General features: G+C 37.6%; 1 protein-coding gene across 2 annotated transcripts; it reads right to left on the bottom strand.

Moving 5' to 3' along the window:
• Positions 1 to 54: 54 nt before the first annotated feature.
• Positions 55 to 25088, bottom strand: fra (frazzled). 2 transcript variants are annotated; one of them, XM_066741434.1, is made up of 22 exons: positions 24741 to 25088; positions 10247 to 10412; positions 9257 to 9978; positions 9008 to 9170; positions 8786 to 8901; positions 8078 to 8483; positions 7853 to 8000; positions 7647 to 7775; positions 7352 to 7558; positions 6974 to 7268; positions 6740 to 6898; positions 6453 to 6658; positions 6216 to 6371; positions 5778 to 6135; positions 5459 to 5497; positions 5130 to 5262; positions 4815 to 5044; positions 4440 to 4544; positions 4058 to 4269; positions 3764 to 3974; positions 3557 to 3687; positions 55 to 3462 (listed from the first exon to the last, which is right to left on the bottom strand). In XM_066741434.1, the coding sequence occupies exons 1-22, from the start codon at positions 24793 to 24795 to the stop codon at positions 3364 to 3366; spliced, it is 4446 nt and encodes a 1481-aa protein (XP_066597531.1). In that variant the 5' UTR covers positions 24796 to 25088; the 3' UTR covers positions 55 to 3363. The 2 variants fall into 2 exon arrangements, with proteins under 2 accessions (XP_066597531.1, XP_066597532.1); XM_066741435.1 differs by having other exon boundaries at positions 3557 to 3681.
• Between the last annotated feature and the right edge of the window lie 110 nt (positions 25089 to 25198).

Genomic DNA, 25198 nt, shown 5'->3' with positions numbered 1-25198 from the left:
AAATTTTGTTAAATTACTGCTCAACTTAAAGATAAGATTGATAAGAATTTTGCATAAAGAACATAAGATTATTTATTGGGTATCAAGTTTTACAAATATTATCACACACTTGTTATGAATGTTTCCTTGGGGATGGCCATCTTAATGCATATCGTACAAATATAATAATCATATTTATTAATGGCTATATATAACATATATATATATAATATAATATATATTATATATAAATACTCGGTTACCTTTTAAAGTGGCGCGTTTTTAATTTATTTACACTGATAGATCGATATTAAAACCTTATCATTTAATTTGAATACTATCCTATCAATTGTTGATCGAAGATACTAATAATAATCGATGACAAATGCAATGACAAAAGCAATAACCCACATTCGAATATCAATATTAATAATTCTTATTACATTGATATTCTTTGCGCACGTCAAAAATCAATAAATAATGTTAATGATGTAATAATATGTGTACATAAATATATGCTATGCATTATATCTAAGCTAATCATACTTTTGTGGTCAAATATTTTCATAGGCCCCTCATAGGCCCAAACCTTAAACTAAAAATTATCGATGCTCTTAACAATACAATAGTTGCAATTTCATACATATCTATTTATAATATTTATATATAATTTTTGTTTAATGTACAAGCTGTTCTCTTTTATAAATGAAACGCTTCTCTTTCCTTCACTATTACATCCCTCTTCTTTTCAGAGAAGACACTGAAATTAAATTAGATCCCTACAAGTGCTAATTCTGGAAGAACTTAAATACAGAATAGTGCGATTATTATACTCTTTGCAAAAAGTATCTATTTCTATATTGCTTCTAATGGTTGCTTTTAAGTATCATACACGCTGCTTATTTAGAAAAAATGTGCGCACCATAAACCATTTTGTTACTTCTCTTGATTCTTTGTTACTTTAGCTTGTTTTGTACATTAATAAAAAAGTACAAAGTCTTGTAAAAAAACGTCTTTGAACCTGAACCGTTACTTATGATCTACAAGATTACATTGTAGCGTTTAAGTCTTTCAGAATGGCAGGAAATGTCACGGATATGAACGTTTGCAATTTTTATTATTTTTTTTTTTGAACTCATTTGATCAAAATTAATTATGCAAGTTCAAGTCTGTGAATAAAAAAATCTTCTGCGTTAATTGAACTTTAAAATTAAACGACTAACTCTTTCAGATCCCGATTGATTTTGTGGTTTATATATAAGATATACCCATTATAATATTTTGTTAAAAAATATCGTGTACAACTTTGTGTACAATAATACTTTGCTCTACGAGAGCTATTTCTTGGAAAGTGATTTTTCACATGTAAAAAAAAGAAATATTGGAGAATAGAATAGACAACTATTCACGCGAGCCTACGAACCTTTACATTTAAAAATCTTACAATACCCACATTCGACGCTGACATTAATGCTAAAATAAATTTTTCGAATGAGATCCGTAATACTAGGTGGTTATTTCTATAATAGAAGTACGGCTTTTTACATTAAAATTCCTTATCGATTTTTATTAAGCTGCCGTAGTTATTGAGTATAGGGCGAGTTTGAAAACTTTAAGGCCGTTGGAAACACTTTCCAAGACGTTCACGCGATCCGGAAGAAACTGGGAACCCTTTTAATTCAATTTGCTGATTTTAATTCTTTCCCATTTATTCTTTTAAACTTTTCTCAATACGTAGTAAAATTCGATACCTTTATATCGAATCGGACGTTATTTTTATTTTTTGTAAAACCAATAATTCTGGACACTGATTTTTGGTTTTGTTAAAAAAAATTTACGTTCTCCATTTTGTTTCCGGAACCGCAAATCGCTTGACAGAAAGAGCCACGCGCTTTATCTAAGCGTAAATATGGCAATTGGCAGTCGATTAGCGTTGCTGTGCTTTAATCTTATAAATACATAGTATATTCACATTAACGCGTGGGCCTTTCGCTTAAAACTGGATATAGTACGCTTATCATTAATTTATTTATTAGGCAAGATCGCTTTCGCAGAAAATGTAATAATTAAAGTTACAAAAAGTAGCTTTATGTTGAACAAATTGTAAAGAAAAAATTGTAACGTGAATGATTAGAAATATAATTTTTTTACAAGATATTTAATGTTGATCAAAAGAAAGGAACCATAATAAAAAATAATAATGTTTAATTCACTAAATTCTTACTTCCAAAGCTTAAACTTTTTGTACACAATGATAAATTTAAAATGGAATTTTGAGTTACAAACATAAGTTATTTTCAACGATTTCGAAATTGTTGAATCTACAAGATGTTTGAAGGTGTAAAAAGTTGAATAGAAAAAATTCTCTAACATGTTTATACTAAAAATAGGCTAATCGTATAACATCGCTTTACTGGTCGTTATCACTTTCTGACATTTAATCGTCATCCAGATGTACAAAATTGGTCATACTTATGATATGAATATGATCAATCTTTGGTCACCTGGAATATTTACTTATAATTACCTAGCGATGCAAAAGGCTTCTCGAAAGTTTATTCTGCGTTATCATAAAGAATTACGGCTCACCAAGTTATTGTACTTAGTTTCGCACCTTCGTCTGTTGCAGTGAAAGATTATAATCTGTTCAAAATAAACGCGAGAGATTATAATCTTTACTGAACCATAGTGCAACCACATGTTTCTCATTCACTGTCATTGAAAAATTTCAATTACGACACGATTACAACGTAAATCAGGCTCTGTGCGGCACTTCGGTCACTTCGTCATCGGAGAAGTTTCCGCGAGATTACGTATTCAAGCATTCGGCAGTGTTAAATACATTGGCAAGTACAAACGCGAGATAAAAATCCGGTACTATACGAAGAAGCAAAAACGACGAATATACAAGCTGTGAATTGCTCTTCTTCTTGGACCATTCATCCCTGTCTTTTATCATTAAATACACATTCGATTATGCCTTAAAATTACACCTTAAAATTGTAATTTAATTAAAACTCAATTAGTTTTAAAATCCGAATAGCAAAGTTTTATGAATGAGTTATTCTGTTTGAAAGATTATTTACAAATGATATAATTAAACTTAGAATATCTCAATTTAGAGTTCGGAAGATACGACCGAAACATTATAATAATTATATCGAATATACTACGTCATACATCGACGTAAAAGAGTAAAAGAATTGTTAGAAAATAGCAGAAAGCAAGTACTGAAAGATGAACAGCAAAATCAAGCCCTCATCTTCTCACCTACCAGCAGTTTCGATGTATTCTAATTTAAGCGACCTCTCTCAGGTACTAGCATAAAGAATGTGTTGTGTGCAGTCTCTCTCATTGGGATGGCACGGCTTGAAGAAATCCACTTTAACATTCAAATTCTGATGCTGTTATGGCATTCAAGTCCTTCATCAAACCTTCCAAGTTTGCCATCTCCTGATTCAGTTCTTCTGTACTGTATGATGGCTATACACCATTTAAAAATATATATTACACACACCGAAGAAATACTTAGTATTCTAATATACAAATTCGTTTTATATGAAATTTAATGCTGTACCTTCAATCTCTCTACTTCCTCGGATGTATGCTGAGGATTTGAGACGGAAGCCAGTCGATTTTTGGCTAACTGAGTAGTCGAATTTTGAGGCTTCTTGTAAGGACTCCCGGACATGGTTGGTCTCACTGTTACTTGAGATATTATCGTTAATTTAATGTCTTTTTCAACGGCACCTAATTCTATTACCCCAAAAAGACTTATATTCACCTCCGTGCTTCTGCTGTGCCGGTGTCGATGGTGCAGATTGCGGTGGAGGTGCTGGAACGCTAAAACTCTTCAGCGGGTGACCTTGAAGCCTTTTGCTGCCCGCAGCTTCTAAACCTGTCGAGTTATTCGCCTGCTGAGGATTTGTTCCATAATGATTCGGTGCATATTGACCACTTCCACTGTAGGGTTGTCCAGAGGTTCCATAAGATAACTGCAACGTTACGAATGCGTATTGTTTTAATTTTCTTCCTGATCGCCATTCCTTCGACAAGTTCTATCCTCCTTACTGCTTACTTGGCTTTGCAATGGCTCGTAAGAACTGGGCAAAGTACATGATTCCGGACTAGACTCCGGTGTGGGCTCCAATGTAATATGTGCCCTGCTTAGACTGTACTGTGCCACTGTACGTGGATAATTCTGCCGAATTGATGGCATGTCCGTACATGAGCTGTGAATCGCTGGTTGAGACATGCTACTGTTCACGATTGGAGTAGCTGTGGCTATTGCTATAAATATTAAACATTTGTTATTACTAATGTTAATTAATTTTAACTTTGTCATCATTGCGATATAATTTTGATGACTGGTAAATTCATGGATTTTAAAATAAAAAGCAAAATGATCATGTTGTTGTGTTGGATAAGCGTACGTGTAGGTTGAAATGAAGAATACTTACGTTGGTGCAAGGGGGGACTATCAACAGGCAGTGAAATGAGTTTAGGTTTATGGCTTCCTGGATTGTGTCGTCTACTCAGGGTCGAGCACTTCTCGTCAGTATTACCTATGTGTAAATGAATGAAAAAACCAACAAAATGAAGAAAGTAAAAGAAAATATTTGGGGTCTTCTTAAAAGAACGTATAAATATAAATTATTATAATATATAAATTGAATGAAAAATATTTTATTAAAGAATATAAATAGTTCAAAATTAATTTTATCAATGTTTAAAGGACTGTTTATATTTTTGTCAGGATTCGTGAATATTTTAAGAATATATGAGTGTGTTTATCCAAGGTTTCTTGCAACAAATCTGTTCAATTCTAAACTTACCCATATAACTAGGTACATATGTACGCTTATCTAGAGAGCTAGAATTGTGCGTATTTTCCTGGCTGTAATCTGGGTTGCCAGATCTAGGCAAAGTGTTACTATTGACCCCACTAGTAGAGGCTTCACCGTTCAGTGAAGATTTTTCAAGAGCTTTCAATTCCATTTGATCATGGTGAATCCATAAATCAGGTGGCTTGATTTGTGTCTTTTGATTGCATTCCTTCATATATCTGTTAAATATTTCAGTTGATTTTATCCTTTAGAGATAAACATAATTTTCTTCAGCGCAAAGTCTTATTATTCATTATTAATTACCCTTTTTTCCTGTCCGGTGAGTCAGGATTACGTTTACAGCACAGAACTACAACAACTACAGCAATTCCAGTTATAAGAACAATTGAGCAACCAACAATGATATAAATCAATATCGTGTTGAAACCACGGCCGTCTGAAAAAATTCGTTATTATTCATATTTGTTGATCATTAAAATATTCCAAGTCGCAACATGATACAACGATGGATATAGTATTTGTGTATAATAAAAAGACTAAGAATAATTAAAATAAAAAAAAAACAATTAAAGCAGATCATCTAATTACTTCGAATAACGTGCTAGCTAAGATAATATAGAGCAGTGTCTTACCTCGATCATGCAATTCGTCATAGCTATCCATGCCATTGCCTAGCAAAGAAATAAAACATAGATACTAGATTTATGAAATTTTTACAACACATAGCAAATAAGCTTTCACACTGAACTAATCACACGATAGAAAATCATAAGAATAATTTAAAGCATCCAAGTTTATAATTATATAAAATAGATCTGAATTAAAAATTAAAAGTGTTTTTAAAATTAATCTACCAAAGAATTTGGTGTTCTACAATTTAAAATCGTGCTATAAACGACATAGAGCATTATTAAAATAATTATAAATAGTTAGGGCATATCTGAAACTCACTTGGCAGTGTCTTGAAAGTGACAGGAGTCGAAAATGGTCCGTTGCCTTTCGAATTTCGAGCCTGGATTTTGAAGTAATAAGTTGTACTAGGTTGAAGGGATTTCAAAGTATATTCTGTTTTGTCACCGATTATTCCCTCAGTTTTCCAATCGCGATCGAATTTCGCGTTATCTGTAGAATAAAATATGATATATCCTGTTATTGGTCCATTGGGCGTTTTTGGTGGTTGCCAGCGCAATAAGAGCGAGGTTGGCCGATCCTCGATTATTTGAACTGTCAAATCCCTAGGTGGAGAACTTGGTTTCGCTTCTTGAGTTTGATTTAAAACCACCATACTCCATGGTGATTCTCGTCGTCCCTAACAATTGTCAAATTTATTGAAATATTATTAAAATGTATATTGTCTATCCTCTTTGATAAATTAAAACATGCAAGTACCTTTACTACTTTTACAGTGAATTCGTATTGCGTATTAGGTTTTAAATCATCTATCATGCAATTTAAATCAGATGCATTATGATATTTGTAGCGAGGGTTGCTGCTGTGATGATTGTACGTATAGCGGACCCTATAATACCGATTATCAGTGACATACTGTAATAAAAATAAACAGTTAATTGAAATAAATACAGATTTAAAGAAGTAAAAAAGGATTCATGTTTTGAGTATACATACTTGACTCTTCGATAGACTCGAATCTGTCCAATACAAAACAACGGTTGTCGCCGATGAGACAATTGCTTTCAACCCAACTGGCGGTATCATCGGTGTCACGGCTTCCGAAGCGGAACGTTCGGACGTTCTAACATTTGTCAAAAGCTGCGCTCCTTCACCAGCTTCATTAGTCGCTGTTATTGAAATGACGTATTCCGAAGATGGTTCTGCAAAAATTAAAAGTATTAACAATCAAATAATAATTAGCAACACAGTAATAAAGTAATCATTAATAACAGTAAAATTACCTAAATTTTCTATAGTATAGGATCGCTGTTTTCCATCCAGCATTTGTACGTGAACGTCGGGAATGCCTTTACCCCAACCAAGTTTGTAGCCTCTCACTTTTATACTCTGATCCTTCGGTGGGCTCCACCAAACAGTTATAGAGTTTGACATGATTTTAACTAAAAAGAATTTGTAAAATCATTTTTTATAAATTCTACTGAATAAAAATAAGTATAGGTATGAGCAATGCTTACGTCTTAAATTAGTAGGTGAATTTGGTACTCGTGTTTCGTCTAAATCATTTTCATAAGTCTCTATGGTCATCCACTCGCTCCATGGTCCAGTTCCATTTGCGTTGAAGGCACATACACGAACTTGATAAAGCACGTGCTTGTCCAAATCGGATAGCACATAAAGACGTTGATTACCCTCAGTAGTGATCGTATTCGGATGAGGCGGTCCTCTATCTTGTCTACGATATCGAATTTTATAACCTGTGATTATACCATTTTGTCCCTCCAGAGGTGGTTCCCATCTAACTATGACACTCTATAAAAACATTTAATTGATTGTACTTATGATATTTACTAATTTAATTGCTTTTGTTGTGGACTTTACTAAATTTTACATACGGTTGAACTAGCTGCTTCCAGTGTAACGTTGTGCGGTGGATCAGTAGGTTGTGAGCTATGAGTCCTCACTGCAATATCTCTAGTAAACGCACCAGGTCCATTTTCATTGGCAGCCTGAACCCTTATATTGTATACTGTGTAAGGCACGAGATCTACCAGCTCGTACATGGTACTGGTGGTTTCACGTGTTCTTTCTTCGCTATCCTCCTGCAATTCGAGCAATTAATGCAGTTCATTATTAAAATTGATCTCATTTATATTTTTCATAACCATATTTGGAACGACGCCCAGGTACCTTGGTAAAAGTAATAATGTATTTTGAAATTCTTCCATTTAGTACATTTGGCTCTTCCCAGGATAATGCAATACTCATACTGCTGGTGGCTTGTCCAACCAAATTCAATGGTGGTCCAGGGACATTAGCCTGGTTGAAATGGAGAGAATAATCGTTACATTAAGTTCACTCTTCGACAAACTAAAATCGTTTCTACCATTACAAACCTCAGCTTGTGTGACAACTTGCAAAACTTCGCTACTAGCTCCTGGTCCTCGAGAATTTCTGGCAACTACTCGAAATTGATAAGTCATGCTTGGCTGTAATCCAGGAATTATCGCTTCCAATTTATCCTCGATTGGAACCTTCCGCTCTCTGAAAGTAGGAAAGACAGTGTTAAGATAAATGTCTGAGATTTAAAGCTACACAAATCTGCCAAAGATTTACATCACCTTTGGTTACTCTCTTGTTTGTAATATATGTAGTAAGAGAGTTTATCCCCATTGGCGTTCTCGGGCTCCTGCCATCTGAGGGTCACGAATCTCGCGTTGGCGATAACGAGAGTCAAATTCCTGGGAGCGGATGGGACGCTGCCTTCCATGGAGTCCAGGCTATCGGTGTCATCTATAAAAGGGGATTCAGGGTCGTAATGGGAGTTAGGAAACCTTACAGAGCCCGGTAGATCTGCGGGATCATCCGAAGGGCTAATCGAGAGTGGAGGATTCGGAGTGAAGGCTGACAAGGTATGACCTAAAAGGGTACTCGGATGCTGCCACGTATTGTTGTACAATGGACGATGGTGCAGTAGCTTTTTCTTTGGTGCCAATTTGGGCGTTGTATTTTTATGTTTCTCTTTTTCTTTTGTTAGCATGCACCACAGTTAAGGGAAAAGGATTAAAGAAAAAAAATAATAATAAATTAGACTCAAGCCACGTGTCAAATCATAGATAAGCAGAAACTTAAATTAAAGACTAAATTAACTTAACAGAATTGGAAATAATAAAATAAGATACTAAAGAAACGAATGAGATTATAGTCAATTCATTGGTGAATAAGAAATAAAAATAAAATCATCAACTGGATATACATGTATCTAATAATTGGATTTTATGGATGATTTAATTGGCCATGATTAGATTGCTCCAATGAAATAAACTTACTCGGCTGATTAATTGTAAGGCGTGCCGAAGCTTGCACACTTCCAGCAGGATTCTCGCCAATGCACTGAAATATTCCAGCATCGATAGAGATGAGACCGTTGATTCTTAAGTTATTCCTGCAAAATTATGAATCTTATAAATTCAAGAAAACAAAAAATAAATTTCAATCCAAACAACGTTTAGAACTTGTAGTATAATTCAAATGGAAAATTGGTCTCTAACCCATTAACGATTTGCCAGTAAGAAGGATTCAAAGTGATGCGCTCCCCATTTTTCAGCCAAGTCACTTTCGGTTCTGGTTTCCCATAGATCTCACACTCGAATTCCAAATCCTGACTTTCAGTCGCTATTTTATCCTGAGGCTTCTTGATAAATCTTGGAGGTACTAAAAACAATTAAGCAACCAATCAGCAGTTAGATCACGAAATAAAATCTATCATTAAAATTATTGATCAATCACAGCCAAATTACCTTGAACAACGACTTCAGCAGTAGCATCCAAAGTGTCTACTTCGTTTTCAGCCCTACACTGATAGAGGCCATAATCCTCCTCAATGACATTTGTGATGAGAAGGCTGGAAGCAGCGGTTTTCTTATACCTTGAATCGAATGCTATCAAATTAATAGCAATGCCATCCTTGAGCCAGAAAATGGTGGGCTTTGGATAGCCATTGGCAGCGCATTCTAAGGTAACGGAGGAGCCTTCAGTGGCCAAAGTATCGAGGGGCTTGGCAATGAAGACAGGAGCAGTGGCATCCTGGTCGATATCAGTAGCTAACAGACCCAATTGTGCTTTATTGCTCAGACGATATTGTCCATAACCACTGGCATTGCACCTGTAAGATCCCACATCTTGAATTTGGACGTCGTCGATCTCCAAAGCACCCGAGGGCAAGATTGTCATTCTCGTTTCATCCAGCAGCAAAGGATGCTCGTCCTTGAGCCACTGGATCTTTATCAGACTGTACGAAGAAGGTAGAGAGCAGCTCAAATACGCAATTTGTCCTGGATAGACCATCGTATCCTGCGGCTCCTTCTCGAATCCTGGCAAACTCGCCAGTCTTACACTCGCTGCTCTTGACACGATTGCTCCTACATTGTCGATGGTAGCCAGGCACTGGTAATTCCCTGTCGACTCTGGACTACTAGCATCCACACTATTTATGTACAATGATCCATTGGCCAACTGGGACCTAAAATAAATTTTCTATTAGTCATAAGTCTCCATAATAATATATATATATATATATATATATAAGAATAATAATCATAGAGTCAAATAAAATTAATTAACCAACAAGATGAATTAGTGGAATAAATTAAATTTGATTGAAGAAGGGAAGCAAATTGAGTCCATAGAGTGAACGTTTCCTATCGATTCTTGAAACGATTAATTGAGAGTAATCAAGAGTGAATTGTTCCTGGTCCAAAATGCTTGATTGGTGCAATTCAGGGTTTTACCGATAACTATCGCCAATAAATGCGATCGCCTGGCCATCGTCCGTTCGCCATTGGATGCTCGGCTGGCCAAATTTGCTTTCTGCTTGGCAATCAAGACGCGCTGGGCTCCCCTGCTCCACCACGACACTTTCTGGCTCCACTGTAAAGTGCAGCCCTCCTGCTAAACCTAAACAAAGATAAGATAAAATTAACCACTAATTGATACAATATCTTTCACCTTTTTTTATAATATTCTTAAAATACAGCAGAGTAACAAACGATTTAATTTTGCAGATTCTCAGAATTTGTTGTTTGACTGGACTATACAAAGTTGGACGATATTTTGGTGATAAGAAATCACAAGAGACAAGAAGGTAAAAAGAAATTAACGACGGTTTCATTTAACGAGGCCGCTTTATATAAACTGCTGGAAAGAATGCAGGCTGCTAAATGAAAAGACAAAATGAGTCTTTTGCCCTTTATCAGATTAATCGGCCCTTCTTCCCTTTATCAGAGTGGGGACAGGTTTAATTGAATTTCTTCTGTACTTAGATCTGTCGCCGATTGGCAAATTTACACAGGCCGTTTTTCAATGTACTACCTTTGTTTTTAAATTTATTTCACGCTCGGACGATTCTATATCCTCCCTAAAAATTGTTATGTCTTCAAAAAGTTTGTCGATTAAATAAATAAAATTAAACAATGCTCCATTATACTCTGCAACAATTAAACAATGTCTCTTCCACGATTAAACGCATGATTCCTGCAACAATATTAAAATCCCATATGTATGTAAGACACAAGAAAGTTATAACTTGAGCATTTTAATAAAATATCTTGTTTTTGTTATTTAATAAAATCTTTAGGAAAACATCTTTTATGGTTTCATCGAAAAGAGGGTCCATCCCGAGGAAAGGGAAGCCCTTTTGTCAGCAGCTTCCTCGTCGCAACAGGGCTTTGTCCCATTATTAGATAAAACATACTCAACGATAGTTTTACGATTTCATTAAGGAAACGGATTACCATGTATACAAACATACAAGCTCTTTGCAGCTATTTTCTCGTTCGTCTCCCCATAGCTTGGGGATTTCAGTAAACAAACAGGTATTACTTTTAAGTAAGAATAGCAACGTCTTCTCAGGGTGAAGGAATGAACGTCCAACGCTAGCAGGAGTATTAGGAATAATATACAAAAAAATTGGTGTGAGCTGGCTTCCTCTACTTTGACGTTGTAACGCGCTACGGTATTATTTACCAGAGCCACTTAGCTTCGATTACGCGGGTAGTTTCCAGCGAAATACACACAGGTACCAATCAAAAGGGGGAGGGTTGTAACGAGAATAACAAGGGACTTCGGGGGCGTCGATGGGGCTAGAGCCTCGAGACACACACCAAGTGGTTTCTGGTTACAACAATAAACTCTTCCTAACCCCTTCTACTCCCCACCATGCACCAACCTCTTTCTCGCACTCTAGTATGTCTCTCTCGTTAACGATTTGGAAAGAAAGCCGCTTGGTGCGCGACATCGAATTTCTAACCAATTCGCTTTATAATTATTTCTCGTTAAAAATAAAACTTTGTACAAATTCACTTTATATCCTGTGGTACGTAATTAATTATTTACGTAATTCTTGGGGAATTTAATATATTTTTTTTTTTTTGAAGAAGAAGAAATTAGTGCAATTAAAGTTGTACTTTGATTTTTTCTACATTTGTATTACTTATGTTCCATCAACGTCTCCGTTCGATAAATTCACAATTGGATTGAACGATCTAAAATTTACACGAGCTTTTAATCCATTTAATCAGGGATGTCTGGAATTCGTTAACGATTTCAGAGAGGGAATAGAGCTATTATAGAGCGAGGAGGTGCTATTAAGGAGTAGTGAGGGTTTAGTGAGAGTGAAAGAAAGAGAGAGATGCACTGTGTTGAAGAGTGGCATCGCTATCGAGTTTCGGGTCCCCTGACCTATTCGAGCAGACGCACGTGTGGGTGGATGAAGTGTTTGATGCCTCCCCTCCCCCTTCCTGAGGCAAACAAAGGGCCGGTAACCCTACGCAGCACCCTCGGGGAATTTCGTTGGTGAAGCCTCTCCCCCTCCTGCTATTCTCCCAACCAAGCAAGATCGTATGAAAGATAGCAGGACGATTTAGCGAGGCGGCTTCACTCGCTCTCGTAGACAAAAAAAAAGAATGAAAAGAGAAGCAGCACAGATATGGAGGATTGCGAGGAAGACAAGGTAGAGAAAAGAAGACGACGAAAATTATGGCAACCGATGCTAGATATTGCCGAGAAATAATCGCTCCGTCCAAATGTACAATACGCGAGAATCGATTATGTTTTTGCCGGCTGCTAACAGAGGGTGCTCGTTCCTTTCCTAACCTCCTCTGATTCTCCAGTATCCCTTCTATTACACTATATCTCTTTTTCTTATTTAATTTTAAGTACAAAGAGTCACAGTTTATTATTTAGTTTTATAAAAATTGATTTATAGTTTTCATACGAGTGACAATTCGTTGTTTTTTTGTGTTATGCAGAGAATTGTTCGCATCACGAGTTTTCTTTTGTAGGAATAGAAGCGATTGTTTGAATATCGGACGAAGCGTTCGTTCGTTGTTGCAGAGATTGAATTGATCGATCAAACAAAACTCGTGCTCGATTACGCTGTATGTGTGTAAACAAATCCGAAGAATTCCGAGTATCGTACGCGTCCGTTCCCGATGCCCTTCACGCCGAGAGGCATTAATTAAAACCGGGGATTTTTACGCTGTGAAAACAATCGACGCGAACAATCGATTTTCATTTCCAGCAATTTCAACGGGCACAAAGAGCAGATATCAATTGCCACGCGAAGCAATCTTCCCTCGATTTTCTTCTCTTGTGGAGAAAATAATTATGCGCCAGCTATACGAACATTCGTGTCAAAGGAAATGCTATAATGATACTGTACTTGATTTGACCATGTTCGAAATTATTATTATTATTAATAATTTGATACTATTGACACGCGAAATAATGTTCTCCCGTGAAAAAATAATTATGTAATAGTATACGAACATATTCACGTTAAAAAAAAATACATTATAATGATATATTTAATATCACTGAGAATCAAAAATTATTATTATATTTTTTAATAAGATTCTATAAATTTCTTTAAATCAATTAAATATACACATCAGTCGAGATTACGTTAAAACAAGTCAATCTCTTCTCTTTTTCTAATTAAACTTTTCACGTTTATACATGCATTAATAATGGAAATTTGTGTAATGGTCAGGCGACGAGTCGCTATTTTTTAGAATTAATTCGCGCGATGAAAATTTTTTCATTATCCACGCTATGGGGCCACTCTTTAATTCAATTGTATTTAAATTCCTGGGAAGCGGTGAGTCCTCTGCAGGGAGCTCGACCTGGTGGATTCGCGGTATGCGTTAAACACGGGGAATTATGAATTTAATGAATACCTCCGCAATTCCTTAACGGGCAAACAAACCAGCATGAAAATACGGTCGAGTCGTTCAATTCCCCGAACTACAACATCCGAGTATAAGCGACAGCAGTTTTTCACGTGAAAAGTGACAAAACATCATATTCTTATTGTACCAAGCCTACGCGAGAGATTATTGGAAAACATTTGTAAATGCAGTGAGTGGCACAAATGTAAATGAGAAGAAGCCGGTATACAGAAAACGTAATTTATAACCATAAATAAGCATGCAAAAGAATAAAAGAAGGATAATTTCGAGAAGAAAGTTGCTCGACGAATTGATAGAGGGCGTGGAGCGCACGTGTGCTAAATAAGTTAAAGTTAGGTGGGGTAAGGTTAAGCGAGGTGGGAGTAAAGGTGAGGCATGGAAGGCGTAATTAAGGAATTAATTCGGACGTTCGATGGGGAAACCTTTTGTCACGGTTGAAATGAGAAACACTGGAGTCCGAGTAGCAGTAATTGGGTTACCGTTCCTTGATACGGAGCTTTGTCACCTTCACCATGCTGACACATGGACATACCTTTTACTAGCGAGCTATCGAGAATTTTCCACGCGCAACAGAGAACCACCCACCCTCCAGATATATCGCCTTTGATATACCTGCACCAATTTTTATACTCACCGACGCTAAAAAAATACCACATCCCTCTCTTTCTCTCTGTAACCACCCCATGCCCACCTCGAACAATCTACCAAAACTAATCTCGCGTCATTCGCACAACTCTCTCGCACCATCCATAACAAAACTACCACACTGTCACTCGCAGCGTGCATTTACTTCACGTAGCAATGTTTACGTTCAAAATGTGCCATGGGTCTCTCTACGCGTGACAAATACTGTACGTTCTTCACGATTCCACAGTATTCCGTACACGCAGCGTTGCCATTTTTCAAAATAGTTTTTCGTCGTGCTACAACTGCGAAACGCGCGCAGTTTGCAAATGAGTTTCGCCGCGGGTGTTTAGCTTTTGTTCGTTTGTGGATCATTAAAAGTGCGAGAAGGGATGGAAGAGAAGAGAAATAGGACGAGATAGAGGAAGAAAAAGGGAAGAAAAGAAAGCGAAAGGAAGGAAGGAAGGAAGGAAGAGGCACGGAGAATACGGCGGCGCCGGATTCCGAGGGGGAAAATAAACTTTAGCGGCAGAGCTCGTTTGATTTACGAGTACGGAGGGTGGGGGAAGGGGTGAAGCGCGCGACAACCTACCGCACTGTGGACCGAAATAGAAGCAGCACGAGTCAAGAGAGAAAGAGCCGTTGCAGCCGAATGCAGTGTGCGAACAGCCTGCGTTTTCCTCTTGACAGCCTTGCTTCTGACACTAGCGCCCTTTTCTCTCTCCCCCTGTTTCTCATCTCATTCGTTATGAAAACACAAGACGCTCAATTAACCATTTCCACGTTTACCCATCATCCATCTTTTCGATATTTCCAATCCATCCTCAAGAATTAACAATTAATCCAAGAAACGAACGGCTAGCAGAAATTTGCTCAGGTATTGGTAAGTAATCGCAATAAAGTTAATTGAAGCCGTGCTCCAAAAGGATAATATATTAATCCCACCCTCTATCGGTGGAAAGCAGAAGCTGATAAACTAAGATCCTTCGTGCTCTATACTCCATGTTCCAAATACGTCAGGAAATTTTATTAGAAGCCTTCGAATCGCGTTGCTTACTCGACGGAAATTAGACTTAATTTTTCCATCAAGTAATTTTGTTTGGAAAGGAGTGTCGTTAAGGAGAACTATAAATTCCGTATGATTTAAGGTATAAATATCTGCAGGGTATATAAAAATGTGTTTATTGCTCGTTCGAAAGTACACAAACGGTTGAGAGGATAGAATGTGCGAAAATCGCGCGGAGTAAACGTAAGAGGGATTCGTGGCTGATTTAGCTGGAGGAAAATGTGTTGGATGAGTGTAAAGGGATAGGAGTGGGGAAATATTAGAAGGAGGGGGAAAATCTAAAAGAATGGGGTATTAGTGCGCGGGAGAAAAGAGAAAGATAGGAAAAGTTATGGTAGGTCTTGCACAAGTTTGCTATCGCGAGAGCTTCGCTAGGGGCTATTTGATAAGAGAAAGAAGGTTTCGATAGCACCACGATACGCTACCAGAACTAAACGAGTCTATAGATTTCTTAAGAACGCCATGTTTGCTATTCGCGTTTCTCCGCAAAAACTTCCAGCTACGCAATTCAGCTATCGCCAAGCTCCACTTGCACTTCCCCCCTCCTCCTCCTCCTCCCCCCCCCCCCCCCCCACTCTCCACACTCCTCTCACAACATCTCTTACCAATCACTGATAACGTATCAGCTGATCCAACGCTGAATTACACCTTCGTTGTTTTTCAGGTGCACGAGATTCTAAATTTTAACGTAATTAAAATTGCAACTTGGACGATTTCAACGACGAATTGCGTGATTAAAACGTCAAAAGGAGGACGTTCAACGTGCAGGAAAATGAGTTGGTTCGAGTTCTAAGAAGTTTCATAGTGGAGCTTCTGTAAAAAGGGGGACTTTTCTCCTTGGGGCGAATCAATTAATCGTTAGTAAAGGCGAACCGGGGTCCCAGGGGATCTAACCATGGGCGAGTGTTTTGTTGGTAATCGAGGCGTGACTTCTGCGATCGATAAATGAATTCCGCGAAAGTCTTTCTTCGACTTTTTCATGATTCTCTCCTTGTTTACTATTCTACATTTATTTATATATTTACCTGCATCGATCTATCCATTAAATTATCTTTCTTTATCCTCAATCTATTTTTATCTCCATCCATATCTCGTGTTTTATCTTTATCTCACTCGCACAACTCTCCTTGGCCTCTCGACTAAATTCTCGTACCTCTCCAGCATCGGTTTTCAATGGAATCGAACGAAAAAAGAGACGAGAAATTCCAAGGCTTCGGAGAAGAGTTAATAAATTGGCTTGGGAGACTCTAATTTTTACATCTTTCAACAACGTTTCATTATGCGCCTCCCGCTAAATTAATCTGGCGCTTAGGCGTGACCGTATATACTTTGACTAGGAAATTCCGCTAAAAGGTTCGTTCGCTCGTTCGTTTTTAATTGGACGTAGGTACGCGAAAAGCCGGGGGAATTCTCGAAACTGTTAAACTCAGTGGCGAAGAGGAGGAAAGCTGCTTAATTTAGCCTGTGATGGCGGCTCTAAAAAGTCAAGTAGCCAGCCTCAATGCGATGATTTTTTCGCGGGACGATAAATCTCAAGAATTTACCTCGACGGGAATGAATGAAAGCGTGAAATTGTAAAACGGTGGCAAAATAATGTTACCGTGCAATTATACCCTCTACTATATCACTGTTATCATTGCTATTGTTATTACCACTACTCTAGTTATTATTATTATTACAGCATGAAAAGCTCACTTTTCAGAAACCAAACATTTCCCTGCAATAAATTCAGCGAGAGTTCTGTAATAACGACGAGCATAACGATAAAGATGAACTTGAACATTAAATTTCACAGATGTATTCACGGAATGTGCAAGTTATTCGTGCAATAATTTGGTGGAGAATGGTAAGGTTGACCGAGTAGAATGGGATTGTGCGAATCCGAAATTTATGTCGAGTGTAAAGTATCGCTTGGTCTTCCAGCCTCTAGTGGCGCTGCTGTAGCATGTGGTCCTGTGTTCGGATGACTCGGATCCCGCCGTTTAATGGCGACCGGTGACGAAGTGAAGCAAAGCGTTGCCAGTGACAGGGGGAAGGGTGATACCTATAGGGATTTTAAGGGTGCCTGCGTGCACAGCAATATTAAATGGGGTCTTAAGATTGTGCTCGTGCCACATTGCAAAGCAAAGAGCCCTCGATGAATATGTGTGCATCAAGCAATAAAATTCAAGATTTTCACAGTCTGTGACCAATGAAGAACATTAACATTATGCTTATAACCCTCAAACGCATGAATTATATTATTTACTTTCGCAAAAGAAATATTTCGTACAAGTTTTTATTTAATTCACGTTCGATAAATAAATATAACGTATAGTAAAACTATACGTTATACGTAAAAAGGGTGTAACAACAATAAAGTGTACAGAGGGGTTCGTCATCAGGTTTAGCTTGGTAATGAGTTAATTTTTATGACGATCTGGAACAATCTCGACGCCCTCTTCGGGGTTTACTAGGGGGATTCTCGTCGAATCGTCAGTGGACCCAGCAGAATAGCACGTGCACGCTTATCAATATTATGGATTTATAAAGGCAAAGGCTTACATGTGTGCGTTTGTCATTGAAACAGGAATGGTTCGTAGAGCGTATATACGTGTGTATGTGTATTTATCAATATGAGAGGACGTTATACGAAAGTGTGTGTTTATGTGCAGATGGAATAGGTTATGGCGCGCGTGATGCCGAGTCCACTGCATTGCTTTACGTTTCGAGGTAAACTGGAAATACAGCGCCCGCGTATAACAGATTACTTTGAAACATTGGCCGCTGCTACACGTTGCCTGCCTGGAACATATCTCCTCTCCAATAACCTAGCATCACAGTGCCCAGGGTGCGCAGCACGAACACCCATGCAATAGTCCATTCCACACGCTTTCATTAAACGAATCGCAGTGCTCGCTTTTAAATACTAATGCAAAATATGCTCAAGCTTATATATACGACCCCTTCCCCCTCCCCATTTCCCCCCACTCGTAACTGAAACAATCAGTCTTACTACCATTTCCCATTCTCTCTCATTTTTTCATCCATTGCGCGTATATCTTTCTCTCAGAATCGCAATCAAACCTTTCCAACGCAGCTAATAATCAACTGTTCTTTAATTCGGGTAGCAAATTTATTCTTCGATAAACTCGGCTGATTCATCTAACAATCTTACGACTATTAACGAGAGATTCCTTGGGTATATAATTACCGAAAAATCAGGTTTTCAGAATCCAGTGACAATTCTTGGTAAACAATGTGTGTTAACGGGGAATATGTAGTAATAATGATAAGTATTTTAATACAAAGTCGCTAAAACGCGATAGCTGTCAGTTTTAATTAATTTATCGAGCACCGTCTTAATTGCCACTTTCGCGCAATATGTTTAGGCTAAGGGTAGGTGGCCAATCAAAGTCGCTTCTCATATAATTAGAGAGTTTCTCGTTGTCCATGGAAATCTTGGCCACTTCGGAGTCGTATCGTGCAAATCCTAAATTATGCGACGAAAAGAAATAGCAAAACGGAGTTTTTCTGTTAAACCATATCCGTTTCGAGCGAAGCTTCAACTTTCACAAAACCAACAATGTCATTAAAATATATATATATATATATACTTAATTTCAATCTCTCCTTTGTGCAATTAGAAAAAAATTTCTCCAATTAACTTCGACCACAGTCATAAATATCAACAAGATTTTTCCAATAAAGTTGAGCTAACTATCAGAAACGACTTCGTATAATAAAACCAAAACACGGAAACGAGAAGGTAGTAATGGGGATACAGACGCAACGTGCTGGAGTCTGGAATGGATGAAGGAACTAATTGGAGGTGATCTGAATTCGCTTGACGCGAGATTCCATTGATAATATTTCTGTCGAGTTGTGAAATCTCAAGTGTCTCGCGCGTGGATAGTGGAAAATGGAAATGATGGATATTATAAAGTGACAGGGCGCGGGGAGGTGAGTGGATAAGAGAGGAGAGGCACAAGAGGAAATCTCCAGCGGCTCCAGCGTGTGCACGGAGCGACATGGCGCGGCAGCGGCGTCTTGTAGAAACGTACAGATGGCGCGTGGGCGCCTACTATACCAGTAAGGTGCCATTACGACACTAGTCGCACGGGCCACGCTCGTAAATATTAGTTGGCGCGTAACCAAGCCCCCCGTATTTGGCCTATCCAGAAACCTCCTTCACTCATCCTCCTCCTCAGTCGTTTCCATCCTCGTGCAAATTGCCAAATTAAATGCTGGCTTCCGCTTCGATCGTAACCCGTACGAAAACACTCGTTCCCTTTATTAAAATTTGTCCGCTTCGAGGTAACAGACTCGTCTATCGGTAAGCTAGTATTGGCGAATAAATTATTAGCCGAGCAATTTCAAAGATGTTTTTAAAAGGTAAACTGATGGAGAGAGGTAGCAGTAATTTTGGTTGGTTTATTTATTTTTAAACCCGAGACGAGTGTACGAGAAATCAATATAGACCCGAGGGCGGAAAGTGATAATTTTAGGATCACAGAAATTATAGTGCTGAATATTTGGCTATAGACAAGTGTTTGTATTTCGTCCCGGACATAAGGGATGGTTTCCGGCTTATCGTAGACAAGGAACACTCGGACAATGGAACTCTGTGAAAGGGTTGCTTTCTCGAATATAAACCTGTTAGGTTTGTGTGTTTGCACAGTCTCTACAATACAACCAACAATTATACGTCGTGGCGAGCAATCGCGATAAGCAGTAACCCAGCCTTTCTTTCTTCTTATTTCATCAAACATCTAAAATCTTACCGGTTTACAACCTTACCTGACCACCTACGAACAATGTGAAATTAACAAAGCGAAGTTTCACTTATTCCCTCTTTCAACGCTTTTTCCCTCCAATTAAAAACAAGTTAACCTGACACAAATTTATTTGGCAAACATATTTTTAGCGCTATAACGCGAAGCTATACACAAATGGTAATTACATACGTACATAACGAGTGTAACAAGCTGTGCAAACATGATAAAATAGGGAGTTTAACGAGTAACGGAAGGAGAATGAGACTAATTAGGGAAATGGGAAGTTTACGGATTTTTAAGAATAAGATAAATCAAGCGCATTGTGCGTCCATTGGACCACGTGGTGAGAGTGGAGGATAAATGGTAGCTAAATTTGATAACCAATTGTATTGGTTTCCAGAAAGCTTTGGTATTGTCGCTGTCATTTGACAAAAGGCTGACTATTATGAGTTTACAGCCTTACCTGGCCATCTGCGGATGATACGAATCGCACAAAGGTTCGGAGATAGGGGCTCAAAAGAGGATGTAAAGCGATACTCTATTGGAAAATTTTTTCTTTTGCACGCCTACGTGAAAGTTTACCAACTAGAAAGTAGGTATTTTACAAATAGCCATTTTTTAAACGTTTAAATAAGAAAACTAAATTTTTACAAATATAATTTCTTCTTTCAGAAAAAGTCTACAAATATAAAGTATGATAGTTGAATATGAATATTATGTCTGCCACCAATTTCTTACTGAAACCTTATTATAGTAAAAAAATAATTGGTATAACGTTTCGTACATAATACGACTGCTGGTATTCGCCGAATCGTCTAAAATGAAAACAAATGTATACATATGGGTACTTTCGCTAATAGGCTGCTAAATGAAGACTGATCGACTCGGTAGAGCTAAACCAGCTTTAATCAAGATTTATGCAATTTCCTTGCCAACCGGGAGACCTAAAATTAAACTTATCGATTTCCAGATGTTTGCTTGAAATTAAAAATAGGATGAGTCGTGGTGTCTCGATGCATACACGAAGTTTACATGTCTCGTTATTCCTTGATAACGATGTACACCATAAGCAAAGCACTCTGGTGTCGATTAACGAGAGTAATCGATTCTCAGATGTAAGACAAGAAGTGAAACTAAAATCTGGTTTATATCATTTTTCTCGTATCGCGCCTCCTGCTGTCCAAAATAAGAACTGCTATATGTATTTTGTTTAGGAATAATACTATGATCAATTTATAGTTACAACCTATATGTAGCATACTTGAATATAATTTTGTCTTATAGCTATCTTGTGATCAATCAATTGACAAAATTACGTCTAAAAGATTTATTTAAGTCACTTGGTGCTATATGAGAGATGCACTCTGAAAACTTCAATTAACGATGGACAAAAATTGAGAAATTGTCGATCAATATAAATTTGAAGTGTGTACATAGTAATTTTGGTCTAGAAGGGTAGGGAAGGTTGATACGTTTTCTGGAAAGTATCGTTCGGAGACCCGATGGTTATAAATGGTTACAATAAGGCTGGCGGAAAGTCAAACTCCCCCAACCTGACGTTAATTTATCACTACTTTATTGAGCAAGGAGCGTATTGCCTGTTGTATTGCGACATTGGTTTCAAGAGAGAGGGGAGGGGAGATGCTGTCCGTTGTGCATGGGCTACAGATCGCAGCAATTGGAAAACACCCTGAGTCACCCTCCTGCACGATACAGGCATCTCTGCATCAATAATAGCAACCCCCCATTGCTCAGTGGTACTCAACCCATCCATCTGTCCAAAATTACCTCGCTCTCATTCCAAATATAATAATAATCTTAACCCTCCATGAACTATGAAGTTATCAACAATTTTTCCTTCTTACCCGATCACTTTATAGGGGAAGCAGCGACGAACATCTGATCGAACGATGAATACTCGAAGATTACAACCGCAAATTCTTTTATCATCTTCAACTTTTTAACATTTATTTAATAACTTATCTTGAAAAAAATTATGTACCAGTTTTATAAGAGCCTTTTTAATTATAAATAAAAATTGACCTTTTAACTTTTACTTTTGCAATATAAAAAAACTTTTATTACCATCATTTCGTCCATTATTGATAATGATAAAAATTGATAGAATTTTGAAAAAATTTGTTTCTGTGGATGCAAATCTTTATCGCCATGATCGATGGGGTTTGAAGCGTGTGACGAGAGCCAATGAAATTTTGACGTAGACTGTACCCGATAAATTTCTGCAATTACGCGACTTTTATGAGATTGGGAAAAAAAGGGATAAGTTTATAGCGGTTATCATATGAGCAGAATCGATAGGAAGTACGTGGAAGTTATAAGCCATTATTAAGTACAGGGTGTGTAATCACCAATTTTGAATGATAAATAGCCCCATTGTGGAGGAGAGTGGATGAGAACATCCTCGGCATTTGAATTACCATAAAACGGACCCGGATGCGGGAATTTAAAGTGTTAATGAGATTCTCTGGATTTGATAGTTTCATTTCAGCCCTAGGCCCACTATGCTTCATAATAATTTTACCGTAAATAATAAAAATATTGATCAACCATTATGCTCCTTGCACAAATACACCAATTGGCATTCTCCCTTCGTAAACGACGGCTCGCGCAATGAATTTTTTTTCAGTTTCCCACAAAATCCAAGCGAATTGTGGGTAATTTAAGAATTATTATCTGTTCGTCAACGGAAGCTCCGAGGATAAATAAAGAACGAACACATAAAGTAACAGCCGATTTTGGTTGGCTCGCGAAGAAACCTGCTCGGATGATGGAAAATCTTGGATGATTTTCAGAGATAAAATAGTAGCATCGATTGATTGTAAACAATGGGATATTTATCGTTGGTTCGATGCGCGTAAAATATTTGTTATCGAAAGGTACTGTAATGGCAAATATTGGTAGGAAGATAGAGGACAATGAGATTATTATTATCGGGCAGGAAGTAGTAGTCTTTGTATGCGAGAGAGGGACTAGGATGTGAAATTTACCGATTAGAATTTTTATGCTAATTAAATTGCTCGACAAAGTACAAGGTCTGGCCTTATCAAATGCATAAAGAGCCTCAATTGCTGAACCGCCTCTTATTTCATTTACAGAGCCGCGGTGACAAATGATTTTATTAAACAACCACTTAACTGATAATTGCATTCCCCAGACTTTCCTATATATATATAAAGCATAAATCTCCCCAGCCAACAACAAACCGGAAGCTACCGATTTCTCTACGAAAATCTGCTGCTCCATTAACCTTGTTAATTCAGCTTTTTTGCGAGTAACAATTAGCAACGTCAAATTTTAATAGAATTTCGCTGAATATGGTTATGTAAATATTACGGAGAATTGTTATCTCGCTCCTGGTTAATTAGAATTTAAAGTCCTTGTGCTACGTGTGACAAAATAATGAAAGTGTTATAGGGAGAGAGGAGGAGGGTGGTTATTTGTGTGTTGGTGGAGTAATGAAAAGGTTTGTTTTCTTTTTAAAAGAGAGAGAGGGAGAGGGAGAGAGGGGATGGAGCTGAATATTTAGGATTGCTAGAAATCCAAACTAAAAACATAAACATTCGACATACCATAGCTGGATGCAATCTTGCGTAGATTTTATCAATAAGATTATCGTGGTATGGCATTACAAATATCTGCATAGCACTACGTCGAAAGAAACATAAATCGAAGGATAGTTTACACCTCTATAAAATCTGCAAATTATTGCATCATCAAAACATTGTAATTTTCTTCTATTTCTTTCCCTTTCCTTTTCTTTACACTACATATTCTTATGGGATATTAAATGCTTTTCTTTTTTAATAATAATTTTCTAATTTTTGTGAACAAATGTAAGTGATCTCTGCCTCTGTCTCTGCCCCTCTCTCTCCTTTATTTTCTAACATGAGCACAGGCATTCTGATTAATTTTAAACAATATTGAGAATATTTGTGGATATTCATAAAATTATTTATTTCAAATAATTAACGTTCGGATTATAAATTTAGCTATATTTTATCACGAAGCACAGGCTCGGTAAGTATTCCGAGTATTCCGAAAATTGTTGTAAATATATTATTATTGGTATTAAAAATAATAATGATGTTACTAATTTTCTAATGAGGATATTTTGAGAAGATTATAGACCTCGAGCTATATGCTTTAGTTAAAATATTAAACAACAAGCAGCAAGGCAAACATACAAATAAAATAATCACTAAAGATGCAATATGTCATTCGCCCGATTTTCACAGCATATAAATTAAATCAAGCAAATAGGACTTAAAAAGAAAAGGAGGAAATTTTCGTGAAAGAGATTGAAGTGTTTATCGATATTTGATAAATATTGGGCGTGATATAGGCAAGGGCCGTGTACGGTGCACTCAGCGTGAATCGGGAACCAAGAAAGAGGGAAGCGTTTTTGTAGAACGCGTGACAGTCCCATTTTGCACGTTGCTGAGATCAATCTGGACTTTTTAAGCGAACTCTGCGCGACAGTTCGTCGGCACGAGGGGGCGAATGTAAATTTTCCAAGTAACCGAACGAGTTTGGAAGATAATTTTTAGATGAAAAATTAGTAACTTACCCTGCGAGATGAATGTCAACAAAGCCAAAGTGGCGGTGAGAGTACGCGGCTCCATTGGGCCAGTGTCACACAGACTCCGTGGGTGAAAAAAGCAGCAAATTACCTTCACGCGATCTCACACATGACGCCCACTGTCCAGTTTTTGGAAAACATGCCACAAGCCTTGTCTCACCTTCGCGAACGATGAGTAAAACTTTGTAGCACGCCCGAAAACTTCATTTTCCCGTAGGATCACTATTCCCTTCACTGAAACATGGCTAACGGACGAGCTTAGGGCAATACACTGTACGTACGCCGCCTCCGCTCCGCATTGTCTCTCTTTATCTCTTTCGTCCTCGTCTCCCTCACCACCACTCTTCCCTAGAACTAAGTCGACCCTTAGTGATATTGAGATCCGCCACCTACTGACATTTTCAACTATATGCTTCATCAGCGCCAACGCGGACTATACCCGTAAC

Source organism: Prorops nasuta, unplaced genomic scaffold, assembly GCF_024137725.1.
Source record: "Prorops nasuta isolate Cenicafe-Biocafe unplaced genomic scaffold, Cenicafe_Pnas_1.2 PNAS00025, whole genome shotgun sequence".
Taxonomy (NCBI): domain Eukaryota; kingdom Metazoa; phylum Arthropoda; class Insecta; order Hymenoptera; family Bethylidae; genus Prorops; species Prorops nasuta.
This window is presented reverse-complemented; position numbering and strand designations above follow the sequence as displayed.